Raw genomic sequence first — 27,137 nt, 5'->3', positions numbered from 1 at the left:
ACTTACTAGCTAAGAATTGTCTAATGTGTACTTTTCTAAAGAGAAAGACGATCACATAATATATTACAATTTTGTGTTTAATTATTTTAGAATAGCTTAAATCACAATATTTACCCGAGAGAAAAGGCAGATTGTAATGTTACCGAACGAACATCGTACCCCGTACATACTTCATCAATATTGGGTATATAATATCGATCGATAGAGTTTTATATTTTCTAGTCCTACATTGGGTCCAATTACCTTATTTTAAATTAACTGTAAAACATTTAGAGATTTTTTCTATCCCCGTGGTGACTTTCTCGAGACTGATAAAGGACATGCGCTTTTACTCTATTTAATTTCGAATAATCTTGTTTATTTTTCTTAGCGCTAAAAACAGATTAGCTAACATCTTAGCCAGATTTTAGATTTTTTGAATGTATAAATTCTCAACAATAGTCGAAAGTTTAAAACAGTTTAAGAGAGTCCGATGTAATGTAATGTTTGTTCAGAAGATCTTTTCTGAGAACTTAAATTGCCAACTCTACATCAACTGTGTAAGTCCTAAAAAAGGTATTATGACTTCAGTAGAATATTGCTTCCTTAAAGAGAAAGCTTTGGTTTTGTGAAAATTTTCATGTTCGCTTTTTGATGTTTCTTTGTATTAGATATCATGTAAATCCTAAATATAAAGCTTTTTCGTGATACGTCCAGGTATGTGTGTGACGCGTGAATATAGTCAATCAATCGTTGTGGTGGCCTCGTTTAAGAAACCGTCATAATTTCTATTCTAAATTCTTACAAACTGAGATGGTTAAGGAATAAAATAATAATCGTCGTTTCGTCAACATGAAGTTACTACTGAAAATTTCATGTAATCGTATTAAAATGTTTATTAATCGTTGTGATGGTGCTGTTTGAGGTGTAAATTGACAATTTTTGTGATTTTGCGAGAGTAGAAATGGAACAATTTTGATAGATCGTTTAAGTAAACATTGTTTTCAAATATCCATTTTAAAAGATGTAAAAATTTTATTGAAAATTTCAAGTTTCCGAGTTAAAAAGAGTACAGTTGTTACATCTGTTACGTTTGAGAAATTGTCAGGAATCATATTTTAAACTCGTTGTTTTATATTTTGAACTGGTTTAATGCTGAAAGGTGTATCAATCACTATGGCAATGCTGTTCATGTAAATTCCTCAAAGACTTTCATTAACACTTGCTAATTTGTATGAATTGTAGGAAAACAAATTTTATGAACCTCTACTATGATAAAATTAGTTCTCCTCTCAGTGGTAATAGTAATATCATCGAAAAGAAAAGCCATAATTCATTTTGCACGTCAAGAAAACACTTTGCTCCGTGTTTTGCTTGTACCTCTTTACATTAGCACGTAGTATTTCTTAATTTTGCTAAACGCACGCCTGTGTGTATATAGATTGTCTGAAGTTAGTAATAGAAATATATTTCAAACGAGATTTTTTTTTCTAAATAATGAACTTACATAGCATAAAGCTCATAATGACTGTACAATAATATATAACGATATGCTTGAGGAAAAAGGATTTTGAAAGCAAACGATCGTTGCTTAATATTTTAAGCTTAGCTTTAGTTGTTTTAATTGAAAAGTGGAAGGGGGAGATGCATGCATGTTTAAAATGCGCTAGATTACTAATTCAAATTTCTTTTACGTATAAGATACTCAATTTAATGCTAAGAGTATCAAAATGGGGCTTTGGCTCAGAGCTAAGGCACAATTGGAGAGTGACAGAGAGAGAGAGAGAGAGAGAGAGAGAGAGAGACGGAGAGAGAGACAGACAGACAGACAGACAGACAGAGAAACTAATCAACGTGACTACTATTGTTGCGGACTGAAAAGCAGGTGGTGGTGGATCATGGAGTCGTGGGGGTCGAGGCCGGGCGAACCGTGGGCGGGTCCAGAGCCAAGGCCTGCTTGGTTGCGTGGGTGGTGGACCTGCCAGCAGTGGTACGAATCATCTGCAGCAGCAGCAACAGCAGCAGCTACCCGTGGCAGCGGGCCTGCGAGAGGTGGTCAACATTTTGGGCGAACGCAACCAGGCGGGCACCCTCACCGGGGTCGGCCCACCGCCTGGCTTCCTGGAGGAACAAGCCGCCCAAGAAGAGGAGGAAATGAAACGACGCCCACCTAAGCCACTGCTCAGGCGGCTTATCACCTACGTACGGCAGGCCTGGACTGGTGTCAAATTTTCTCTCGGTGAGCCAGTCTAGTCTTTTTATAATTTATAACAGAACTAAATGAATTAATTTTCGTTATCTGGTATTAAATCCGCTGCTTGATATTTTATCTTCGTTTTTACTAGCATCCCAACTGTCGGAAAGCACTGTAGTCGATACACCGGCATTACGATTTACTTAAGTAGTACCTGCCTTATAGTAGGCATTTACTTCGTTTTCATGTAAGAAGGGAACTATCTCTCCAAGTTAAGATAATCTCTAACTTGATTAAACACGTGAATGAATAGTACTTACGTACCCATAGTCAAGTTTTATAATCAAGACCCCACATACTTATGGCGCCTGTGATATTTTGTTGTTGCACTCGTATTTTTCCTTGAGAATTCGTATGAGGGAAACCGAATTGTCGATTCGTTGATTCGGTAACTAATCTGTAAATAATCCTTATTGATATACAATGATAATATACTACATATCAAGGACGGGAATACATTGGCAAGACTATAGCACGTGAAATGATATACAATAACTATAGGATATGCCAGATCGTCTCTCGACGATGTGGCTCAATAAGGCTCAAAGGCTCAGATTTGCACTCGCATACATGGGTCTCAGAATGATAACCGTCTAGGTAATAACCATCTCTTTCGCTCTTCCAAGGATAGGCATAGCCCTAATGGTAGTCACTCACATACCTTATTCGAGCATGTACGCGGTGGTAATATATACTAGTACTCGCGGTCAATCGAGTGGCCGTCAGCAACCATTAATAACCGCTTGCAGAGACATTTATTTTGTCAAAACGAACAAGTTCTTATTCATTTGCTTTCATGATTAATGATCGTCGTAAACCGGTTGAGGTCAAATGAGGGCTTTCGGAAAATCCGTTTTTCCAATGTCAAGCTCAAGTTTTATCCTCCCATTATGCACTGTTCCCAGGAGCTCGATCACTCGGCAAAAGAACAATCCCTCGGGGCTGACATGTGCACTTGCAGTGACATATTCACAGCTCGATTTGCCTTCTAGATTTAGATTCAAAAATTGCGCGTGCAAGGAAGATCTAGAATTGGAGACAGTAGCCGAGTGGTCGATCCTCTTTTGGCGAAAAAATTTGAAAAAGTCCTCCTCATGATGATTGATACAAAGGGTTGATTAAGAATTAATTTTGCAGCCAAAGGAGAACGAATGCCCTGTCGACAGCAGCACTGCTTTTTCAAATATTTCTGTGGATATTATAAGCAACGGCTAATTCTCGAAAATCCATTGGCTGTCAGCAGATTCGGAGTACGAAGAGGAGCAGATACCGCGCTACAGACCGGACTCACTCAGGAGCTTATGCAGGGCGACTCGTTTCAATGAGGCTGAAATGAAGCGCATCTACCGGGGTTTCAAGGCCCAATGCCCGACGGGTGTTGTGCGCGAGGACACCTTCAAGCTCATCTACTCCCAATTTTTTCCACAAGGAGGTTAGTCCTTTTCGATTATTACACGTCAATCATCTCTAGATCTAACCGGCAGAGGCTGCCAAAGAGGCTTCAACTTCTTCCTCGCTATGTCTATTTATATATTATAATGCGGAGTTGCTTCCATTCTTTACGTTGATACGCGACATTAACTCAACTCATTAACTTGATCAAATAATCGATTTCCATACATCTACATCCTCCATCAAAGCCATCATACGTGCATCTCAAAGTATTTATCATTGTCATCGATGACATTCTCGAACTTATTATATCATCAATATTCGTAAAGATTATTTATCTGCTCCACGTTTATCCAATTATGGCCCGGAACTCACTGCGCAATATCTGAGTGGATCTGAGTGGATGGGTAAGCGGGAGAGTATTTCAAGGACAATAAGACAATGGCATAGCATTGTGCGGGGCCAGTGCCATAGGACAAGGACAGACGGAAAATGAGAGAGGAAGAGAACTAAAGAACACAGCAGACGAATAGCAAAGAGATAAATAAAGAAATATACTATTAACTAGCGCCTATAGGCATAGTCGACGTGGTATGGCACTTTCTTTTCAGATTCGATTCTTTCGCGCTTCACGAATAAATAGTCGCACGCTATATAAGTTACCTAACCGACTGAATACTTGCGAACGATTATTCAAGTTTTCTTCAGCTGCTCGGTCAACAAATGAATTGAATGCAAGCTAAAATGCACGTAGAAGCTGACCGGGAGCTTTCGTCTGCCTTTATTAGATCAGCTATAGCCAGTGAAGAAATAAAGTTGCTTTACGACTTTGCTGAAAGAAGGAGAATTAAACAACGAAGAAAGTCAGCGAGTCAGAAAGAAAGTGGGGGAGAGAGAGAGAGAGAGCCGAGGAAAAAATCGAAGGGGGCGGGGGTGAGAAGGAGATGACGGAGCAAGGCCAAGAAAAATGCCGCGAGCCATAGATAAGGGTCGCTAAGGGCTGGCAGCTGTGCGCTCGACTGTTAGCACTATTACGGAGCTTTAATGGGATTTCAGTTGGTCGGCCGCGGCCGGGTTCGCTACAAATTGTAAAGCTGCGATGAAACTCGTGGCCGCGAGCACCTCCACTCGTCCGCTTCCCCGCACGCGTAATTCAAGGATGGCTACTGAACGATTGGAAATGTTGTGTGCGTGTTACAGCCAATAGCAGCCAGTACGCGCACTACGTGTTCAACACGCTCGATCAAGACCACAGCGGAATCCTGAGCTTCGAGGTGAGTGCTCGTCGTTTATCAATTGGCACAGCTCGCTGTCACCCGCAGAGCACGAGCACCTAGCTGCTTCTGCATTCCATTTTCAAGGAGCTTCTGCGTCGACATCGCCACAGTAGACTCGCTCGCGCTGCGTTTCCGCGTTGCCGTCATCGGCGTGGTGCATCGAGCGAGCTCTGCCGCGGCCTCGCTGCTCGTTCGCACGACGCGTCGTCCCTCGTTCTTTCTCTCATCGCTGCGCGTCGCTACGTCGATTCGCGCACCTGCGGGCACGCTGTGCGACGTCAATACAACGACAATTGCGTAGCCAATTTTTCTTGCGCCTACTCCCAGCAAAGCCTCGTCTTTCGTTGGCTTTGCAGCGTCTCAAGCGCTGATGCTCGACGAGTCTCCGCTGGCAGTGCCCATGCTGTTGCGGAATGCGCATTCGACACGTCGATTATCAATAAGCACGCGATTCGACTGGATCGAACAAGTGCGCGCGTCGATTGATTCAGCAGCGCCCGCGAACAGAGTCACCAAGGAGTGAGATTCTCGCGTGAAGAAGCAACGGGCGGAAACAGGAAGCCACCACGGTGGTAGGAGTCTGTGAAACAGTTTTATAACGCGTTGGCTTGCGGAAGCGACAAGCGGGAAAGACTGCTCTGGAACAATGGTCAGCTAATGGCTTAGTTTGTGAGTCACAGCTGCAAGTTCGAGCTTTACAAATAGAGTCTTTCAATGCTGACATCACCGACAAATGTCGCGCATACTTGTGCACAGCACTTCAATTTTTATTCTTGCTTGCTTTTCATCGTCAAACAAATATTAAACAGCATGCTTTATTACGTCCAGTCAATCGTTCCAGGCCCTTCTCCATTCGAACGCGCTAGAAATTAATTTTCATTTCGATAACAAGTGATCTTTCCTTATTATATCAATGACTTCTGATGCTTGGATAATTGTGAATTATTAAATTTTTCACTTCCTCACTGCAGTCTAAGTAAATAATAAGCATCATTTTTCGATTATAGCGACAGTATCTTTTCATAATTATGCATAATTTTGATATACATATTCACTATGTTGTTACAAAACAAAATGTTAGCTTTGAAATGATTGAATATATTGGTAAAGCTGGTTGCTTGGAGTAAATGTAAAAAATAACGAAATAGTCAAGCTGTTAGTAAATTTAATAAAAGTACTTGTAAGATAACTTAACGTATTCGTGTGATTGTTAATTATTTTATATATAAGTAGCCGCTGCCAACTGATTTGATAGTAATTGTTGTCGCATTGCCGCGCGCGCTATCAATCGGCTCTGGCGTCGCGCGACAAATTCACACTTGGCGGATGGCCTTTCCCGTCCTTGGGCTCGTTCCTCGATTTGCCGCCCGCGCCGTCACCGATAATATATCAGCGTCTGCTGCAAGCTCCCTCCCTCTGTCCTAGCTTTGTGGCGCAGCCTCGAGCGATCTTCAATTGACCAATATAAGACCTTGCCGAACTCGCGCATACTTGACGCTCACCTAGCCCGTGCACGGCTGACTGCGCAACTAGCTCCATCCTCGAAGCAATTTAGGCTGCGGCGAAACCCTCTCGATACCTCGATACCGCAGCTCGAATAAACCTCGCGTTATTCTATATATATGTTTATACATATGCACATACGGTCGAACGTAGATGCATATGAATGACGTGACGAGCACACTCGAACCATTTCACTTCCACTGGCAATCAGAGAGGCAGGCTAGCTGGAGCCGAGGAACAGCGAGATGTATCGTCATAAACGGGTGGCTGGCGCAGAGCTTCGATCGGCAGCTCCTCGTTGTATAAACTCTTGCCGCGAATGATTATCAAGGAAACGAGGCAAGTTAGGGGAGGATCGACGCGCGGGAGCGGCCGGGTCTTCGTCATTTGAATGTTCATGCATCGTAAAGCCCCTACGATACTGTATTTGCATATTCGGAGCCCGAGAGACGACAGCTAAAAATAATGTTAACGATATGTAAATGGATTAATTAGCCGTCGGCCGCTTTGCATGAGAATCGTCCGCGATCCGCTACACGTAGATGTGTGGCTATTGCACGCTGCTCGTACACCTCATCAACGTGAGCTTCACGTGACGTGGGTTTGCGTGGATGCGCGACGTGCTTGCAGGACTTCGTGGTGGGCTTGAGCATACTATCGCGCGGATCCATGGACGAAAAGCTTCGCTGGACGTTCTCGCTGTACGACATCAACGGCGACGGCTACATCACGCGCGACGAGATGACCGACATCGTCACTGCCGTCTACGAGCTGATGGGCAAGTTCGCCGACCCAAACCTCAGTCACAGCCATGACGGCGTACGTCAGAAAGTCGACCGAATGTTTCAGGTAGGCTTTACTTACATTCGCCACTCGACCCACATTGCCAAATTCGCCGCACTAACTTTTTCACTCTCGTTATCAGCGCGCTAAAAGTGCCCTCCAGTCGGGAGCCTCGCTCGCTGGCTCTTGACCCAAAGAATCTGTTGCGCAAAAAACTGACTAATTAAAGCCAGACGCTAAGATAGCGTAGCAAAAGAGCGAGAGAGCGTGAGAGAGACGAGCCGCTGTGCCAAGCTACTGGCTTCCTTCTTTACCCAACGTTCGAGCTCGACACTCGTACTCGATAAGCATTGTTCTGCCAGGTTCTGCCAAACTTTTAACCATACGTTTCACCATTATTGTAATCTATCCAACTTGTTTTTGTTTTTCGAGTTCTCGTTCGCCCATCGATGTATTTTACATGTCCGACTACATTTCGATTTCGACTTCGGATGCGCTTCAGCCATGCGGTCTTGTGGCATTTTGCTCTTACCATCAAATAATCAAAGAGATAACAGAACTTTCAAAAGGCTTTAAATCAGCTCCGACCACGAAATCTGCAGTTTCACTGAATTTCCTTCAAGCAAACGTGTACTATTTAAGCTACTTAATATATTCAAACTAGAATATACCATTCGGCTCATCGTCTTTTACTCTTCTGAAAATACTTACCAGAAATTCCTTCCAGCTAAAGTATTGGCTATTCCAGATAAAGTATATATGTATAAGTTAGTTGTTCCAATACCATAGAAAATAAATTGCTTTTCGTGTTTCTTAATGAATGTTTATTCATAAATATTTCAACGATCTCTAAAATGCACGAGTAAATTAGGCAGGTACTGATCGAGCTTCTTTTGTATTCATAAAGAACATCACAATTATGAGAAATTATAAAATCTATGCATAATCTTACACGCAAATTAAGCAATACTTACCCCTGTAGGAATAACGCCAGAGGCAATAATGGTCTTATAATTTTTTTGATCATTTTAAATAATCACAAGAATGAAACATTGTTACATTGTTATTTGTATGTGTCACACACTGTTATATCTTTATGATTTAGGTATATGTATACACATTTTTGTAACAGCCTTACATACCTGAAAAAAGACTATTAGTTGAAAGCGCAATAGCTTAAGCTACATTTTATCAAATTAATCGTTAATCACGCAACAACTGATTTGAAAGCTGCTTTCATAAAATTTTCCATTCTTAATCACAAATTTACGCTTAAAGTTCTATATTAAGTCTATATATCTTATTGTTGCTCAATATTCTCTCTCACTCTCTTTCCTTTGCTCTAATTCTACTCTACATAATCTAGTATACAACTAATAGAAAACAAATTTTCACAACGATAGAACATACTCACAAAAGATCCATATCAAATTTTGAAATGTGAAAACGATAAATGCCATGTTTGTAATTTTTACACACTTTAACATAATCACAGCGAACAAAACAATTTTGATCCATGTGACAGCTTAAGAGAAATAATCCTACCATTTTAATTACTTTAACTTAGATGAGCTTATTATTTGAAACATGAAAAATCATACTAAAGATAAAGTCGAAGCGGACGACGTTCTTGACTGTTTTATCACAAGTATGCAATTATTAGCTGATGAATTTAATTATATTAATAATAAAGAATTGTTAGCAAATTAATGTTTTTTCAATTTCCTATCAAAAATAGTTATATATTAAATACCATATACGACTAATTGATTTGAAAGTCATTAGCACCTTAATTGCAACTACGAGTAGATGGCGATTTCTAATATGCGAGCAAATGAAACTATCACCGCTTACAAGAAAGTGGTTTTGCAAAATCACATATGTATAATATGCCTGTTATGTTACATATATACACAATTAAGGGTCAATTGTGAATCTTAGGTTAGATAGCAAACAATTTATTACTGTAAATTAAGTATTGTCATTTTTGAGTAAAGAATGTAATAACATAGTTAATTGAGTATATTTTTATTTGAAATCTGTACCAGTAAAAATTGTTTTGTATTACGCAAATTTTGTTATAATTTGCTATTAATATCTTTTATGGCATAAAATAATTTTTCTAAAAATTTTTCAGTAAAATTTATTTAGGTAGCTAATAAATTTTACTATATCGGATAGTACATTTAATTACGTTCCTCAGTAAACTTTGTTATTCAAAATTTTACTACGGAACATAGTAAATTTACCTATAAAACAAGAATGTTACTCTTTTACTATGTTTTATTATAGTTTTAGCTACAATTTTAATAAAGTTTGTGATGTTATTTCTCTCAGTGTTGAAGTAATAACAATTATTATTAGTTTAAAACGTATGGATCATTGAATAAATTAAAATTCAGAATTGCAAATTTAATGCATATATTTAGTTGTAATTAATAATAAATTATATGTTTGAAAATGAATATGTAGTAATAAAATATAATGCGCAATAAAATCTTGAATTCGGATTACAAGTTACAAGATAACGAGTAACGAAGGGAGGGTTCATAATCTGTTTCCACCGTTTAATTAAATATTGTCAAGTTAAGGCGGTAGCAGTTATATTAAGATTAAGTGTGTTGTTTCAGTAAAATTGACGTTGATAATTTAAAAATAATTTTTCCGAGACTTTTTACCTGCATGTGTGTGTGTGCGTGCGTACGTGCACGTGTTTGGGGTTATCGGAGCTGGATTTTGACAGAATCGGACCTTTTTTCAAGTTTTATAAAAATAATAAAGTTACATGATTTATGGTGCGATGAAAGCAGAGCTCAAAGCCAATAAAAGTAGACTGGACTGGAGTTATGACTTTCAAGCAGCTGCGTGTTGTTTTTTTATTATTGTTTACTAGATATGCAGATCGGATATTTATAAGATACGGTCAGCTGTGACGAGTATGCTGCCTGGTGCACGCGCGAATGAAAGAGTGTATGTAAGCGCGTGTGTATGAGAGAGAGAGAGAGAGAGAGAGAGAGAGAGAGAGAGAGAGAGAGAGAGAGAGAGAGAAGGAAAGTAGCATTATCGATCGGTAGCATTGTCTCCCGCCACTGGCCGCTCCCTTTGCTCACCCCTCTCTCTCACACATACACATATACCACCATCCACAGCTCTCTCACGCACCGCTAAGAAGATTCCCGGGCAGCTCACAGCCACGTTTCATCCCCTCTTCATTCGCCCTCCAGCTCTGCCCATCTCTTATCGCGTGCCATCCGAAAGCAACAGCTGGAGCTCATTCAAAAATCTATCTACTGTAACTCATATTCGCGAAATCAGTACATTTATAAACTTTTGCAACTAATTTTCATTAATAGATTTACTCGTTCTTGATTCTAGCTTATTTCTTAAAACCAAACATTTATCAACGCGTTCATGAACACGTCGTTTCTAAACATGCGTCAGCTGTGCATATGATTTCGACTACATCAGGCTCCATTTCGAATCAAAGTTAAACTCCCGAAAAATTTTTTAGCCAATACGTATCAGCAGTTTAGCCTGTAAATGTTCTTGATAGAATCTATCAATATTTCTTCTATAATTGTTGAATTCGATATTTGAATATTTCTCGATCGATTCTTTTTCTGATACTATTGCTTGATCCCTCACTATTTGACTTCAGGAGCCGAGTGCTAGTCAATCGTAATCTTTCACTCCTGGGACCATAACCTACATTTTAGTTTTTCGTATTGTCATTGGCTCATTTTTGGATCAAATTTTTTGCTTGGCTTCGAAGATCTCAATTTGCCAATAAAAAATATCGCAAACACCGTCATCAACGTATTTAATTTCTGGTAATAATTTAGGTATTAAAATAATGCGCTTAAAATTAAACAACCAACAAATTTAAGATTAACGTATATAGCTTCAATTCAATGCTATTCCAATAATTCAATACTAGGTGAAGTATAATAAAAATGAGAAAAATAATGACGCAAATATTACTAATTACACCAAAATAACAGACAAAGATACAAGAGCGAAAAATAAATTTCGGGCAAAAACGCCCGTGCGATGATGAAATGTCATTAGATATTTTTCGACACTCCACACATGTGAAAGGGTTCTAGTTACACACTCGGGAAAGCAAGCGAGCTTCAAATTTCGTGGTATCAAAAAATGAAGTAAAGTACATGTACGATAAAATAATTTTATCTTCGTGTAACCTCTTCACTCTCACTTTGCTCGAGCGACGAGGTTCATACGAGGCTCAAATCACTTTCTCACACTATTATCGAAATGTACTATTTCGATATAATACCTTTCAACCAAGTATTTATGAAGTACTCATAATAAGCAAAGATCTATATCAAATGTGTTATACATAACTTAATCAATAAAACTAATTAAAATAATATAATTAAATTAAAAACATAATCATAATCTTAAAATCTTAAACCGATAAAAACTAGGATGGTGGTTGAATCGTCCATTTTTGTTTTATTTTTGTTTTATTCGTTACCTGTGTTTTATTTTTCAGCCTATATTTACAAGAAAAAAATATTTTGCAGTCACACGAAAATGGTCGTTTGAGCATCGAATTGTGTAGTATTTTAGTCTTATTTTTTCATATTTAGCTCCGCAGTTTGAAAAATAATAATTTAAGCAAAAAAAAGCTTAAGATAAAAGTTGTTCCTTAATAAATTATCTATAAAAAATAGACTTTTTTATAGATAATTTATTAATAAGTAATCATAATATACTATTTTGAATGCACATTTTTGGCCGAGCGTACGGAAAGGACGTACTTCCACACGGAGTATCAAACAAGCTTATTTATATTAATTTCTTTGTGCTCTCCCTGTCATAAAATTTTGATTTTTCTTTAAAATAAATTATATAAAGAATTCGTTGACAATAAATTTTTAACTACAACTACGTGGCGCAAATAAAATTTAATTGTAAGTGATATGTAGCATTGAGAACATAAAATGAGAACTTATGCGATTGTTTTGAAAAAATCGCACAGAGAGCAAAAAAAATACAATTCCTATAAGAAAACATTACAACGATGATATTGAAGCATCCAAAGTTATAAGAAAAAACTTTATATTTTGATGTTTATAAACTTTATAGAGATCTAATTTATAAACTTTATCTTTGAAAATATTTTCTCTAACGGTAAGCCCTAAAAATTGGTTCTTTGATCCTTACAGTTATTGCCAATTGCAACAATAGACTTCTATTTAAATTTTTATTCGATTCATTATTTTAAAATTTTTCAACAATACATTAGAGGTATTTTTCATAACCACTAGTTTTTAGTCCGATAAGTAGTTTGATTTATTTAGACAAAATTCTCTCAAATATACACAGGGTGGTCCATTTTAATCGATGGGATAAATTATTTCCTTCCGGAAGCATGATAGCAAAAAATAGTTCAGATAAAAGTTGTAGGTCTCAGAAAAGGTCAACTTTATTTTTTCAAATAGGAACCCTTATTTTTTATCTCGGATTCAGATAGAGCATTACATTCAGATAAGGTATAATATGTGGAGCCCAGTCTACCCTATGAAGGTTACGCAGAGGTCATCTTAATCACTTCTTGATCTTTTTATATGAATAACCCAACAAGCATAAAGTTTAGCGGAACATTTTTTAGCTAAAATTTTCATGACCTTGCCTTTGATTTTTTTAGTGATTATTTCAATCATTTCAAGGTCATGTCAACGTCAAATTATTTTTTTTCAAACAGGAACTCGTATTATTGTATCCGCATCTGAAATGTACAGAAAATTTCACTTACACAAAAAAATCACGTGTAGAGTTAAGTTGGGTTGGATTTAATAGACCCATCTGGGTCATGAATAATGATAAAGATTTCGGAATGAAAAAAAAACATAAAAAATTTTTTTTCAACAATTCATTGTTTTATTGGCACGATAAACTTAAATACATATGTCTTAGAAACAAATTATAACTCATTACGAAATTAACTACGACAGTACAAAAAATATCATTTTTATAATTATCATAATAATAACATAACTATTTTTATAATTATTATAATTAACTATTTAACAAGTACTCAAAATTTCCTCAATGAACTGCAACGCACAAATCTTTTTTCAAATTATCCCACTGTAATCAATAAAATATTTCTAGGTGTGGCAGCACAGGCTGCTTTAATTCTCTCAATCATGTTTTTTCTTGTGGTTGTATGTTCTTGCTAAACTAAATTATTTAGAATCCTCGCAAATAAAAATTAGATGATTTCAAATCGGGGGAACGAACTGGCCATGCGAATGGTTCCGCACGTACAATCCATATATCAGTATATATTCTTAATTAAGGAAATTCCTTACTATGCGTGCGTAATGTGAAGGTGTTCTATCTATTTGTATCCACATTATCTGTCGAGTAACTATATCTACATCTTCTATTAGCCCAGGTAACTGATCGCGAATAATTTAAAAAATGTTGTTCACTTACATTGTCATCAAAGACGTAAGATCAAACCAAATAACCATTCACAATTCTATACCAAACATTGATACTCTAGCGATTTTAGTGATCAACTGATCGAAACCAGTGACGGTTTTCATAATAGTGAGGTGATAATAATAGTAATAATAATAATAATAATACTAATAATAATACCAATAATAATAATAATAATAATAATAATAATAATAATAATAATAATAATAATAATAATAGTAATAATGGCAGTTTTCCACATAGAACAGCCAAATAACTGTGTCACTTATAGCTACGGCTATAGTAGGAATACGATTTCTATCCCATTTAACAAAACTCTAGATCAATTGAAACAAGAAAAAGATCCAAATAGCGCTCTGCGAAAATTTTTAAAATCTATAACTCCTTGAATGTATATACCGACAGTAGCAAATCAGTAAAACAAATATGTAGAAACAGCATGTGTGGTGCCTTCTCTCAATATCGAAACTTACAAAAGCGTCATCAACCATGCATCCGTCTTTACAGGTGAATGTATTGCCCTCCATTCAGCAATGGATATCGTGCTCCATTATGACGATCAGAATGTTTTTATATTCATTGAATTCTTGAGTGCTCTTCAATGTCTCGAGTCTAGAGATGATAAATGTAATACAAATCCTTATATACTTCTCATAAAGCAAAAATATGAATTATTTAAAGACAATAACTCTAACTTTATCGGTTATTTCTTTTGGTTACCTTCTCACGTCGGAATTGAGGAAAACAAAAATGCTGATAAACTAGCGAGAAGAGCCACTGACAAAGCATACATAAACATATTAAAAGATCCTTTCACTGATATATCTGAAGCCCTTAAAAAAGGTTCTTGAAAAAACAAATGCCACTATCCTTGAATTAGGAAAATCAATAGGAAAACAATATTGCCAAAAAATTTTAATGAAATAATCAAGCCTTGATTTCATGGCATCAAACTATCTCGAGAGCTAATAGTTTCTATAAATCGAGTGAGAACAAACCATTAACATATGGCAGAATCATTAAAAAAATCAATGTAGTTAACTCATCCAAATGTGTTTGCGGAAAAGAAGACGAAAATATCAATCATGCTCTATGGTAATGTGAATTATTTGATAAGCAAAGACACACACTATACAAAAAATTAGCTAAACTATGTTTTCATCGTCTTTTATGTGTAGAAATGTTTATTGCGGAACCGCACATTGAAGCTTGCAAACGAATACTAGATTATGTAAAAAAGTGCAACTTAAGAATGTAACTACTCTCTATTTAGAAAAATAATGTACTATTGCGAATACAGTCCCTTAAAAAACTATGTATGATATTTAGTATATAAATACATATAGCAGAAATAAGCAGAAATAGCCTTACGAGTCACCCCAAACTTCCATTACTTTTAAATGTTGCTTCATCAGGAAAAAGAACAAATTGAAAAAAGTTTAGATTCAACTTAAGCATTTATAATGCACATTAACGAAAATGAGTACGTTCTAACAAATCATTGCGTGGGAAAGCTTAAGTTAAAGAAATATGATATGAGATGATATTTCATTGCTCGTAAAATTCTTAGAATCGTTTTCTTGGTAATGCCACTCTCTCCCTCTCTCTCCCTCTGACTATTTGATGCGAGCTTATGTGAGGATTCATGTGAACAAGTGCTAATATTACCAAGACACGATCGTCATTTGCATCATACTCATCGTGTCGTCGTTGGTGACGCAAATGACCATTTCATGCTCCTATTTTCAGGGTCCGAATGATATTAGCAATTAGGTGACGTTTACGTCGGTATCTCTGTGCATAAAGTCTAGTAGCTGCGTCATATTTGCCATGACATTCTGCCAGAATCAACATCATATCAACAATTTCGGCTGGAGTGTAGTCACCCGTATCAAAAACGGTTACATAATGTACGGTGTACACAATATACTTTTATGAGAAATAAGCTTGCTCGTAAAAAAAAATTTGTTTAATAAACGATTTCACATTATTGTCGTATATAAAAAATCGTATGTTAATAGAAACTGAAATCGACTCCTCAAATTCAAATATCGTTTTGTTCTACTCATCACTTTGGCAATTTATTAATCGTGTTATTATAAAAAGTACATTAAATGACTTATTCGATATTTCATATGTTCATTACAGATGACTACATAAGCTTTGAAATTATCACTAAAGATAAAGACAAGGTCATGAAAACATTCCCCGTCTTAAGTTAGAAAATTTTTACTAAAAATTTTTCCACTAAATTTTATGATTGTTGCGTTAATCTGGTAAAAAGATCAAGAATAGATTAAGGTTATCTCTATGTACCCTCGTAGAATGGACTGGATCCCACATATGATACTTTATTTAAATGTAAAATTTCCGAATCCGAGATCAAAAATAGGAGTTTCGATTTGAAAAAAACAAAATTTACCTTCAAATGATTTTAAAAAACGATTTCAAGGTCACGTTAAAGTCACCATCAGTTGGCCCCCTCTGAGTTCTACAACTTTTATCTGAATTATTTTTTGCTATCATGCTTCCTAAAGGAAATAAACGACCACATCAATCAAAATGGATCACCCTGTACATATCAATTTGAAGATTTTAATATTCATTAGAAAAAATTACTCAAGCAATTTAGTAAATAAGTCCCGCGCCACAGCATCGATTTTCGGTACTTTTAAGCAATGTTTTCGTTAATAACTTAAAAAACCCCACGGTTTCTATACTTTGCAATATACCATCTAAACACTTAAGTTTTTATCTATAAAATGTTAGTTTTCTACCATGCAATTATTTCCTTAAAATATAGTAAAATATCAATTTCCAAAATTTTCTTACTCCGTCTCACGAAATGGTAATTTTAAGACGAAATATCTCAAAATTTTCCTAGGGAAAAATAATGCTATTATCGGATTCAACACATTTTAATCTATAAAAATAGTCATAGGTAATCTCTAAACTTTCCGCGCTGTAACCTCCTCAAAAATTAAAAAAATTTATAACAATTAAAACTTTATCATTAGAAAAGGTTATATAATTTATACTCTGACCCAAAAAATAGAACATTTTTGAAAAAAAAAAAGTAAAAATGAACTCCAAACGCGCGATGCCAATGACAAATCGTGATAAATATGAAAATAAACAAACATGGCTCCATTTTATGTCTTAATATTTTTTTTATGACGAGCTTGACGATTTGTTTCAACGACTTTTATTGGAACGCTAGTAGTTAATAGTTGTTACAGGGAAATACAAAAAGTGTAAAGATAAAAAGACCTTTCCCTATTTACATAACAATTGATAAGTTTTAAGTTTAAAGAATTTGAATCAATGTGTAGTGAGGAAGGGGGAAGGTACTTATAAACAATCTTATATAGTGATGTTTTCCGGTTTATTCGATTTTTTGTTATTATGTTTTTGTTCTTATTATAAGCTTCTTTTATTTTCCGATGTTTTAATGTTTCTTTATTTTTTCAATTTTTTCTAGATTTTTGTCTAAGCTTTTTTATCTTTTTTGAGTTTATAAAGATTAATGTAAGATAAAAATATTTTTTAATTCAAAGTATGCTGTTTTTCTGTTGATCATCTCAATTTTGAAATTGAAACGTTCTGATTTATAATTCGACAAAAACTCGAAAATATTATAAACTGAGTTATACCATTATGGGACGCATGCATTTAGTTGTAAGAATTATATAAAATATCGTTTTCAAAATTCCATTAATTCAATGATGAGTAAAAGGTGAGACATAATTTTAAAGTTTTATAGTCAAACTGCTTGCATGTAACCGATGCATTGCATGAGTTTTTGGGGGTTCAAACTGTTTTATGATTTAGGATTCAACTCTGAAAAATGCATACTTCGATCCGTTATAAGTCCGACTATTTACAAACGATTATCACTATTTTAATTTGTTAAATGATTGATACTACTTTTGTACTAATTAAGTTTTTTTTTTGTAGAAAATGGACTGCAACAAAGATGGAGTAGTAACGCTGGGCGAGTTTCTGAATGCGTGCAATTCCGATCCAGAGATAACAACAAATATCGCCGCACTCGAAACAGCCTTTTGACATGGGGCGAAAATCACGAACATTCTCCCATCGTGTGGATTTGAATCTGAATCTCTAATTAATACTATTGTAAAAACAAATCAACATAATTCAAACAATTAAGAAAATTTAAACTTTACGAGAAATCAAAGTCATGCAGCTTTTTCGGCTTGAGATTCTAATTTTACAAATTATGCCTTATGCGATATATTAAAAACAATTATAACTTTTTGAGATAAACTATTGGAAACAAAAAAATGTTGATTAATTGTTACATTATCTTCGGGCGAATGTTTCATTGTAAACAAAAATTGTCCTCCTTAATATTGCAAAACAGTATTATTCATTCCTTTTTAAGTCACAATTAATGTTTAAAATTACTTTTAATAATCGTAAGTGGCTGTATGCCGAAACAACTTGATTTTTGTGAATATCCTATTCACGTTGCAGAGTGAGAAATTAGAAAAGCAGTAAAAAGTTAATATTATACGAAATGCACTTGTATAGTGACACGGAAAATATACTATACATCATTGTTATGTATTTGTCAAAGTTGTTTAGAGTTTACTATTAATATTGATCTATTGGTGGACTGAGTGACCAAAGTTGGCACATCAAAATTGCAACGAAATGTGTAATAAATTATGAAACACTGGAAATTGTTGTGTATAATAAAATATATGATTATAACTTTGAAAACAGGGAAAAATAAAATATCGGAAAACACTGTTACATTCCTAGCTAAAATTAGTAGTGTTCTTATAAGGATACGAATAATCACATTCTTCGATATTTTTGACAAAACATTCAGGCTCAATATATGTATAAAACATGTTCTTTCTATAAACATAGAAAGAGAAGATTTTTTTATTATTTTCCTACTGATGTCAGAACAAACCAAGTACGCAAAATAGAGCTTACTAGATAATTTTTCCTGCTAAATATTCGTAGCCTCTCTCTTTCTATATACAAAGAGCATGCGATATATGTTCGAATCTATGTGTACATATGTTTGTATATGTATACAAGATTATATAAATAATGTCCGGTAAAAAAAAATAGGCATTATTTTTTATCTTGCTAGTAATGAATTGGAGAACAAGTAAAAAGTGCATGTGTCCTTTTAACAATAGCTTCGATATATATGAGCAATTTCATAATAAAAACAAATGTCATAATTCAGTACTATTTTTAAAATAGCGCTCTTAACGAATGTTTAGAGTGCATGCACTTCATTTTTCGATTTTATCATTCCGTGAAGTATAGTTCACCCGAAGAGTATTTATTTGATTCATCGCCGTACATACTCGTGACAATCTTTTCTGCTCATAGCAATGTTGACATAAAAAATAGTAATTTTTCATAGTTTTTTTTTATTTAATAGTAATCAACAAAGATAGTATAAATATGGATCTAAATTCGAAAGCTCTTAAAAGAAATTTTGATTGAAAATAAACCAAGGTAATAGAATAACAAAGCGAAAATATTACAAAATTATGTTCTATTTAATATTTTTTATAAATTATATCGACTTAAGGTAATATTTCTGTTCAGCTATTAATATGTTATTCGTAAAAAAATATGACATATTGCTAAACCTATGACGGATTGCTACAAACCGAAATTATTTTTCTTTTTTTCATAAATCAACTCTATTCTATTCATAGAGCGTGTAAAAATTTTTTTCATTATTGTAGCTTGGGTATAATTAAAATATTACTTATTTTCTTTTTTTTTTAAGATCTAGGGATTAAATAAACGAATAAATATATATATCAGGTCAGTTTCACGTCAAGTCAACCAAACACTTTTTTGAAATTATTTTCCATTAACAATGTATTTGAAAATTCACGCTCAAAATTGAATATTTGGTAACAATTAAAAAATGGAAAATTTTTCGTTCTGTGAATAAAATAACAATTAACGAGTTCATTTCAATACGCGTGAAGAACATATAATTTTGAGTATTCAAGATTTTTAATTTTACATACATATTTAGAAAATGCAAATAATATTTTCATCGACGAAAAAATGAAAAAAAATTTTGATCTAGTGAAATATTGATCGTGAAATTGCTCATGTATATGTATGTATAATTTTATTTTTAAACCGTGCAAGAATTAAAAATCCTTATAAAAATAAAATCAATTAATTACATTTTTGAAAATTTGCCGTAACATTAATATGAGTTATAAAAAATGCACACGTGAAATGTAGATACAGTACAATCTATTTATGAAAAAATGTTTGATTTCCTCAATCGACACGGGGATTTCATATATATGGAAACTCCGTGTCGAATATAGATATGAAATATTTTTAAATACGTTAATACATGCGAATTTTCGTCTCAGTAGTAAAGGGGTAGTAAAAAAAACATATATTTTGAAAGCTGATGTTTTAGTAGCCTCAATTTGATCTACGATTGAAATAGTATCACTGCCCATGATATATTATTGAGTGGAATGACTAAATATTGAGGTGTAAAAATTGAATATTGAAGAACACCATTGTCAAACCGAATAATAGAGCATTCATTACCAGACAAATATTTATCGGTCTAGCGCAAAAACAACGAGAGCAAACAAAATAATTAAAATAGCTTCATCAAATTTTTTACACCTGTGTTAATTATAGAAAGTAAGATTACTGATGCTATTATATTGTTACATAAAATAAAAAATTTAAAAAAAATGAGGTGTAAAAGTGAACTAACCGTCGTTTGAAATCAAAGAAGCAGGATACAGAATCACTATGTTTTTGATGTTATTCTTGAATGTGGGATCTTTAACCTAAAAAATTAGAGCACATAATCAAGCAAATATTGATAATATTTTATTTAAAGATGTTAGAAATCTTGAAAAGAGATTTTCCAGAAGCGTTATAATTAAGTAATGGAAAGAGACAGGAACGATATCCATCGAAAATTAAGCTACAGATTCAATCAATGAAATAGATGAAGGTTGCTTTTAGCTATCTATCTCGAGAGTTTACTGTTTTTAGTGGAAGACCAATACTTAACTATGGTGCTCTTTTTTTCAATTTGGCTGCGACTCTTTCAGCCTAATCTTCAAAATATTAAACTTTGTAGTAGATTTCAAATAAAAATATTCGCGTATAAAATCTCTATTAACGCACATTTCATGGTTTTACTATTCAAAACTCTCTATACCTTAATATTCTTGTCGATTTCTTAATTTCTTTTAATGAAAAAATTTTAGAATTTTGCAATGTGTAATCTCTTTCTCTCTCTCTCTATCTATCTATCTATCTCTCTCAATCTCTCTTTTCTCTCTCTCCTTTCTCTCTCTCCTATAAAGTTATAAAAATAATAGTTTTAGTAAGCATTCACTTATATTATCAATCAAATATCTATCCAATTGACTATGCGAAGACTAAGTCTATCTGCTGCTAGTAAAATAAAGATGTAGTATATTTAAAATTAATGTTTTTTTTTGACTAAGAGTAAATCTTGCTACTCTGAATCTCACTAAAAAAAAGAAAAGAAAAAATGTTAGTAGTATTTATTGCTGTCTTTCGATTCTTGTGAAATCTCTTATAGTAATTTAAATAATTTTCGATATTGAGAAAGATAATCGTTGCATTTTTGCTAGATATGTGTGTTGCAAAAATGTTCACAAATCTCGTTGCCCAATATGCAATAACGTCTATTTCATAACTCAGAAAAAATATCGCACATATAAGTAGAGTGCATGTGCTTAAATTAACCCTATCTTCAAAGGCCGTGAGTTTGAAGTTTGGAATGTTTAAGATTGAACAGAAACACAGAAATAAAAATAAAAATACATGATTCATAACTACTAAACAATGTTATTTATGCTTTATGTTAAGGGTGAGTGCAAGATGTATCAAGCGAATTATTACATTCCCGTTAACAGTAAATGTTGTAAACTTCAAGCTCAGTGTTTTATAAGATTGATATATCTTTTACTATTATCAAATATATCTATTTCTTCTAATCCAATAACCTAGTCTCGACGTGTGAAAAGTAATTATCAGTAAAGCGGTCTAAAATACTAAAAATGACTATATAAAAGTCAATTGAGCTGCCAAAAGTAATATCGTCACTTTACATACTCCGATTATAATCACATTCTATATTATATTTCCTAAAGTCTATTTAAAGAAAATTCAAGAAAATTAACAATTATATGATCTAAAGCTCAAAGCACCTTCTAAAATACCGCTAACTATAATCTATAATTTCGAAAGTATTTTGTTAAATTTCTCTTCTCACTTGAGTTATATGTGTGCAATTATTTTTCGTCAATACACACACATATGATTACTTGTATTTTTATAAACTTAAATATATGTGTGTGAATATATATTGAATGTATACACAGACGCGCGCGCGCGCTCACACACACACACACACACACACACACACATCACCATCAGTATTTTTATATTCCAAAATTTGGAACAAGGACGAATACTAGTATAATATTATTGCAGCGGCGGAAGAGAATATATTGATTCATTTTAATATAAAACAACAATTTTCTCATAGTAGGAACTGGAATAGAGACAAGACATAAAGAATTTTGGTACAGATATGTGATGGATAAAGACGGTTAAGATTGATTACGTATACTACTAACATATAGATTGACGACAAATTAAATAGAAAAAGATAAAATGATAATTGTTATTAAATTGAATTATTCTACTTTTGTACTTAAAAGAAAATTTAACAGTGCTATTAAAAATTTTTCTGTGAAATACGTAAAACCAATGCAACTATTTAATTAAAGGAGAGGTAACACCTAAAAAAACCAATGTACTTATAATGTTCAGGTTGTGGATACTTTTAATTGCTGATTATGGTCCAATTAGAGACTAACTATGTAAGACTTTACAAACAAATGTTAAAAATTGAATATAGAATTAAAAACCAAAAATACGTTGATACGTGCATGTTTACACATACATGCATAGCGATATAAGATAATGAGAACATAAAGTATTTAATTGAAAATCCTTCTACGTATATCCGCAGATATACACAGTCAAAGGACGAAATCGGTTCATCTTTGGTCCAATATGAGCTGAATACCTTGAGCCACGTTACGCCTAATTAAAGTTGTCTCGTTTTGATGATCAACTTATTTAACAAAAATAAAAAATAATAATAATAAAATCATCGAAGAAATAGGTTTACGTAATAAATACTGGCTCAAAATGGTCCTGCCAAACATCATTTGATAAGAGTATTGTCACCCGTTAAATCAGTTAATTGTTATTTTTTCTCTGGATGAAATGTTTAGATTTCAATGTAATACCTGAAAGGTGAACCGATTTGACTTGGTTTCTGTATATATCTATGTACACACACAGAAATGCTTTAAAAATACGCGAATGTATAAGTATCTTATAAGAAATATCAAAAGAAAAACAGAATTTTTGCCTCTATATATTATGGTTATGGATTATACAGCTTAAAGTATAAACTTGTAAAAGATTCTACTTGACATTTTTGCATTTTGAAAATGCATTAACTACTATTATACCGATAATAATCCAATGTAATGGTAAATTTTTACGTGAACTTATTTACCAAATTCGTGTTTACTCTTGACATTTCTTTTACTTTATATATTTATGCGCTTTTAATGTCGTTACTGTGTAAGTGATTATTATCCAAGCGAAATGCAGGTAAATAGTATCAAATTAATTATTTGAACATTGTCCGAACGAAAAAAATGTATCCGTATGTTTTTTCTTTGTGCAATTCCAATTGTTTATACAAAGTTACTTAAACAAATTACTAGAAATTTTGCAATTCAAAAGACTGATTCTACCAATCGATTCTATGGTAAAAAACAAATCAAAAATCTTTATACTATATTTTTGTCAGACTCTATTTGTTTAGTATATTTATTATAAAGTTATTAAAATAAATGTAAAATTGTTTTGCAGAATTGAAAAAAACAAACATAATGGTAATAGTACATTTCCTAATGGATGATCAAAAGCTTTCTGACGAAATAAGAGGTTTACGATACAAATGGGAAACGAGTGCTGTAACGAGTTTCGTCAAAAAGCCTTCACATATCAATTAAGAATTATACTATTTTCATTTAAATAGTGATCTAATAGTTAGTCTGGTGCTGACTAACGTAGATTTCGCTTGAGTAATAATGGCTAAAATGAGTCCAGTGCTCTGGCAAAATGTCCATTATAGGATAGAAAACTATTAACGATTATATCTAACAGGACTTCGAATGTCATGCTTTTTGTTAGTCAAATAATTGTGACTTGTCGCAGATTACAAAAAGCACAGTTTCATTCAGATAAGTTTTTCTTATTCATTAAACTAATATGGATTGTGATGAAGTGATAATTTTTTACTTATGTTGAAAGCAAAGATAAAGAGTAGAAATGCGTACCGAGAAAATCTGCCTTTATTAATAAATGCCGGAATGAAAGTCATTCACACAGAAAAAGGAATTAAAGACGCCAACAAATAATTAAGAAGAAATAATATAATGCTGATTGTTTAATGTTTATAAAATGATAACGAAGAGGATGATACAGAAATACTATAGATAGTGTATTTTTGGTGTATACCCATTGTCTATATATATGTATATGTCCATTGTCCGTGGTAAAGTTACGTGTCTTATAGCGTTAAAGAAAGATAACACTTGCTTACGACTACGCGAAAGCAAATTTCACAGATAAATGACCAAGGAAAGTAGAAAAGATATCTTGTTTATATAAACAAAGGCCTAATTATCAAGAAAAAAACTAATTTTTTAATAAGATAATTTGATGCTTTCTACATGAAATATATATTTATATATAAATATGCACGTTTCACAGAATTTTTTTGCACAGAACCTTGCAAATTTGTACACCAAAATTATAGATATTTACTATTCTTTTGTATACAACAAGAACCATTCGATTTCTGTTATTTATAAAAGTATATGAGAAAGACTTGGCAATCAAGCAAAAAATCGGCGCCTTTCATTTTGAATTATAATTCGTAATTCAATAGTGAAAGATTACTTTCATTGGTCGCAATGCGCGAGTGCCCATTACTAAGGAAATCATTGGAATATTGGCTATTGAATGTTATAGAATTATTACAATTATTATAGATATAATTGATTATGGAAAAAACGTATTAAAACAGTCTGAAATATAGTAATGATGCTAATTGTTGTTTCCATTTTTTTTTCACTTTACTCTCACAAACTCATACCTTTTCCATTTTCCTATATAAAAAAGTAATGACCTATCAAGTAAAGTCATTTTATTCGTGATCTGATTGGCTGAAAGGTAGTCACGTGGGTTCCCATCATATGGTAGGTATGTTGATTTGTGGCGCATTGAAGTCCTCAGGTACCCACAGCCATTAAAACGAAATAAAACGAAAATATGGTAGGTATGCATGTGTATATATGCATGTTTGGACTTAATGTATACAAGCCATTATTAGCACAGCAGCTGACACATTCAGCAAATTCATTCTAATAAATACGTCGAGTCGTTTTATATTTATTTTATATTCATTAACCAAATGAATAAAAAATAAGTAACAGACTTCGTAGGGATTAAAAAGAATAATGTTCACATTCACTCAATGGCCTAACCTTAACGTAATATGAAAACAATTTTAATGCTCTTAATTTTATTGTATATAAATATAAATTTATTGTACACCTCTGATACAAAGTGTAACTTCGAACAAACATTATTAAAGACGAAGAGAAATACAAATCGATAGATTTTTTAATTAAACATATAAATGTAAATTTAAACTTAAAATTGTTACGGATAAATAGTAAAAGATAACTATAATATAACTGAAAGTAAATATGTTGAAATAGAGTTAGTGAGAAAAGTACTGCTTCAAACGAGCTGAAACCTGAAAGAAGAAACATCTGTGGATATGAAGATATCCTACAAAAAGTTCTAAATCGTAGACAAATATATATTAAAAAACAAAGAAAATTAAATTATAATTGACTTGTATTTTACCACTTTGCTACGAATAACTATTACGGTATTTTCTAATTTTAATCTACTTTCTACATGATCTGAAAATTGTTCAATAATTATTCAATCATAGTCAATAAGCTATATGTTTGCTGATAATAGCAATGAATTAAAAATTAACAATATATGTATGTGCATGCGTGAGTGCGTGCGTGTGCGTGTATGTGTGTAAATTTCTTTTTGTTCTATATTTTTCCGGTAAATTTAAATTGATCGGTATTACGTGTAAAAATGCAATTCACTACATATAATCAAATAATTTATACACGATTATCAGATTGCACATAATATAGAATAAAAAAATCACGCATATAATAATCAACGGAAAAAAGTAATAGAGTACAAGTCTGGTAACATGAAAGTCTCGGGTTCAAGTCTTGGTCTGGACGGTTATTTTCTCTATAATTCATCTTTTATGGAAACTGTCCATGTTATTTTGTCCATAATGTATACGTATTATTTATTCAATTTTTAGGAAAAAATAAATTATTGAGTATAAAATTTGTACAGATTTCGAGCAAATTTTGTATAAAAGTTATACAGAACTTATATAAGGTTTGTATCAAACTTGTACAAATTTTGTGCATTTTTCTTTGGAAAAAACGTACCAATTTTGTACAAGTATTGCACAAAATTTGTACAGATTCTATATATATTCTTGTTCATATAATATATAATTTCATACATATTTGTACAAAATGTATATTTTTATTTAGTGGAAAGTTTATACGAGTTTAGATTATTCTTAATGGAACAGTGTTGATTCTTCTTTTTAAAATTTTTTGTTGTCTGATACTTATAGTATGAAGCTTATGATTTTCATGATTTTTACAATCGGAAATGGAGCGAAATTTCAATTTCTTTGATTTTTTCTCCATGCTTTCTTTAATCACTGTACACCGTGTATATTTACTTATTTTCTACCCTACACATTAGATTGGTAATAGAAGAAATATAATTATATATATTAATTTAAGAGTATAAGAATTCTGCATTACCTTATGATCGCATAACCAGTTGATGATTCGACGGCTGGATCAGTTGGCAATTCATCAGCATATGTACTTCAAGAAAAAATTCGTTTTTCAAGCTTTTTATTCGAAAAGGACATAATAAATCCGTTGAGTTGACCATTAAACGCAATTTTTAATTACAAACTTAATTAATTTCGACCTCCAATATGAAGTCGATAAAAAAGATTCCTGTATGTGTGTGTTGGAAGAGGGTAGGGTGTACATGCGATGTGAGAATTATAAATTTAAGGGGGCTCCAGCGCGGAAAGTTAGTATATCAGTAAGTGATTTCGATAGATTAGATTGCGCTGAATCCAAGGATATACTTATTTACCCCGCAAGCCATGGAAAATTTTGAGATATTCCATTTTAAAGTTTACA

At 33.2% G+C, this 27,137-nt stretch overlaps 1 protein-coding gene across 1 annotated transcript in view; it reads left to right on the top strand.

Moving 5' to 3' along the window:
• The window catches only part of LOC131664999 (Kv channel-interacting protein 1-like), a 38,661-nt gene extending 13,778 nt beyond the window's left edge, over positions 1 to 24,883 (top strand). Inside the window, exons 5-9 of the mRNA XM_058936564.1 lie at positions 1,865 to 2,218; positions 3,474 to 3,665; positions 4,826 to 4,899; positions 7,036 to 7,254; positions 17,623 to 24,883. Coding sequence (XP_058792547.1) covers positions 1,865 to 2,218; positions 3,474 to 3,665; positions 4,826 to 4,899; positions 7,036 to 7,254; positions 17,623 to 17,733 — 950 coding nt within the window. The 3' untranslated portion in view covers positions 17,734 to 24,883. The remainder of the gene's footprint in view (positions 1 to 1,864; positions 2,219 to 3,473; positions 3,666 to 4,825; positions 4,900 to 7,035; positions 7,255 to 17,622) is intronic.
• Positions 24,884 to 27,137: the final 2,254 nt, after the last annotated feature.

The sequence above is a fragment of the Phymastichus coffea genome, unplaced genomic scaffold, assembly GCF_024137745.1.
Source record: "Phymastichus coffea isolate CEN01 unplaced genomic scaffold, Cenicafe_Pcof_1.1 PCOF00047, whole genome shotgun sequence".
NCBI lineage: Eukaryota > Metazoa > Arthropoda > Insecta > Hymenoptera > Eulophidae > Phymastichus > Phymastichus coffea.
This window is presented reverse-complemented; position numbering and strand designations above follow the sequence as displayed.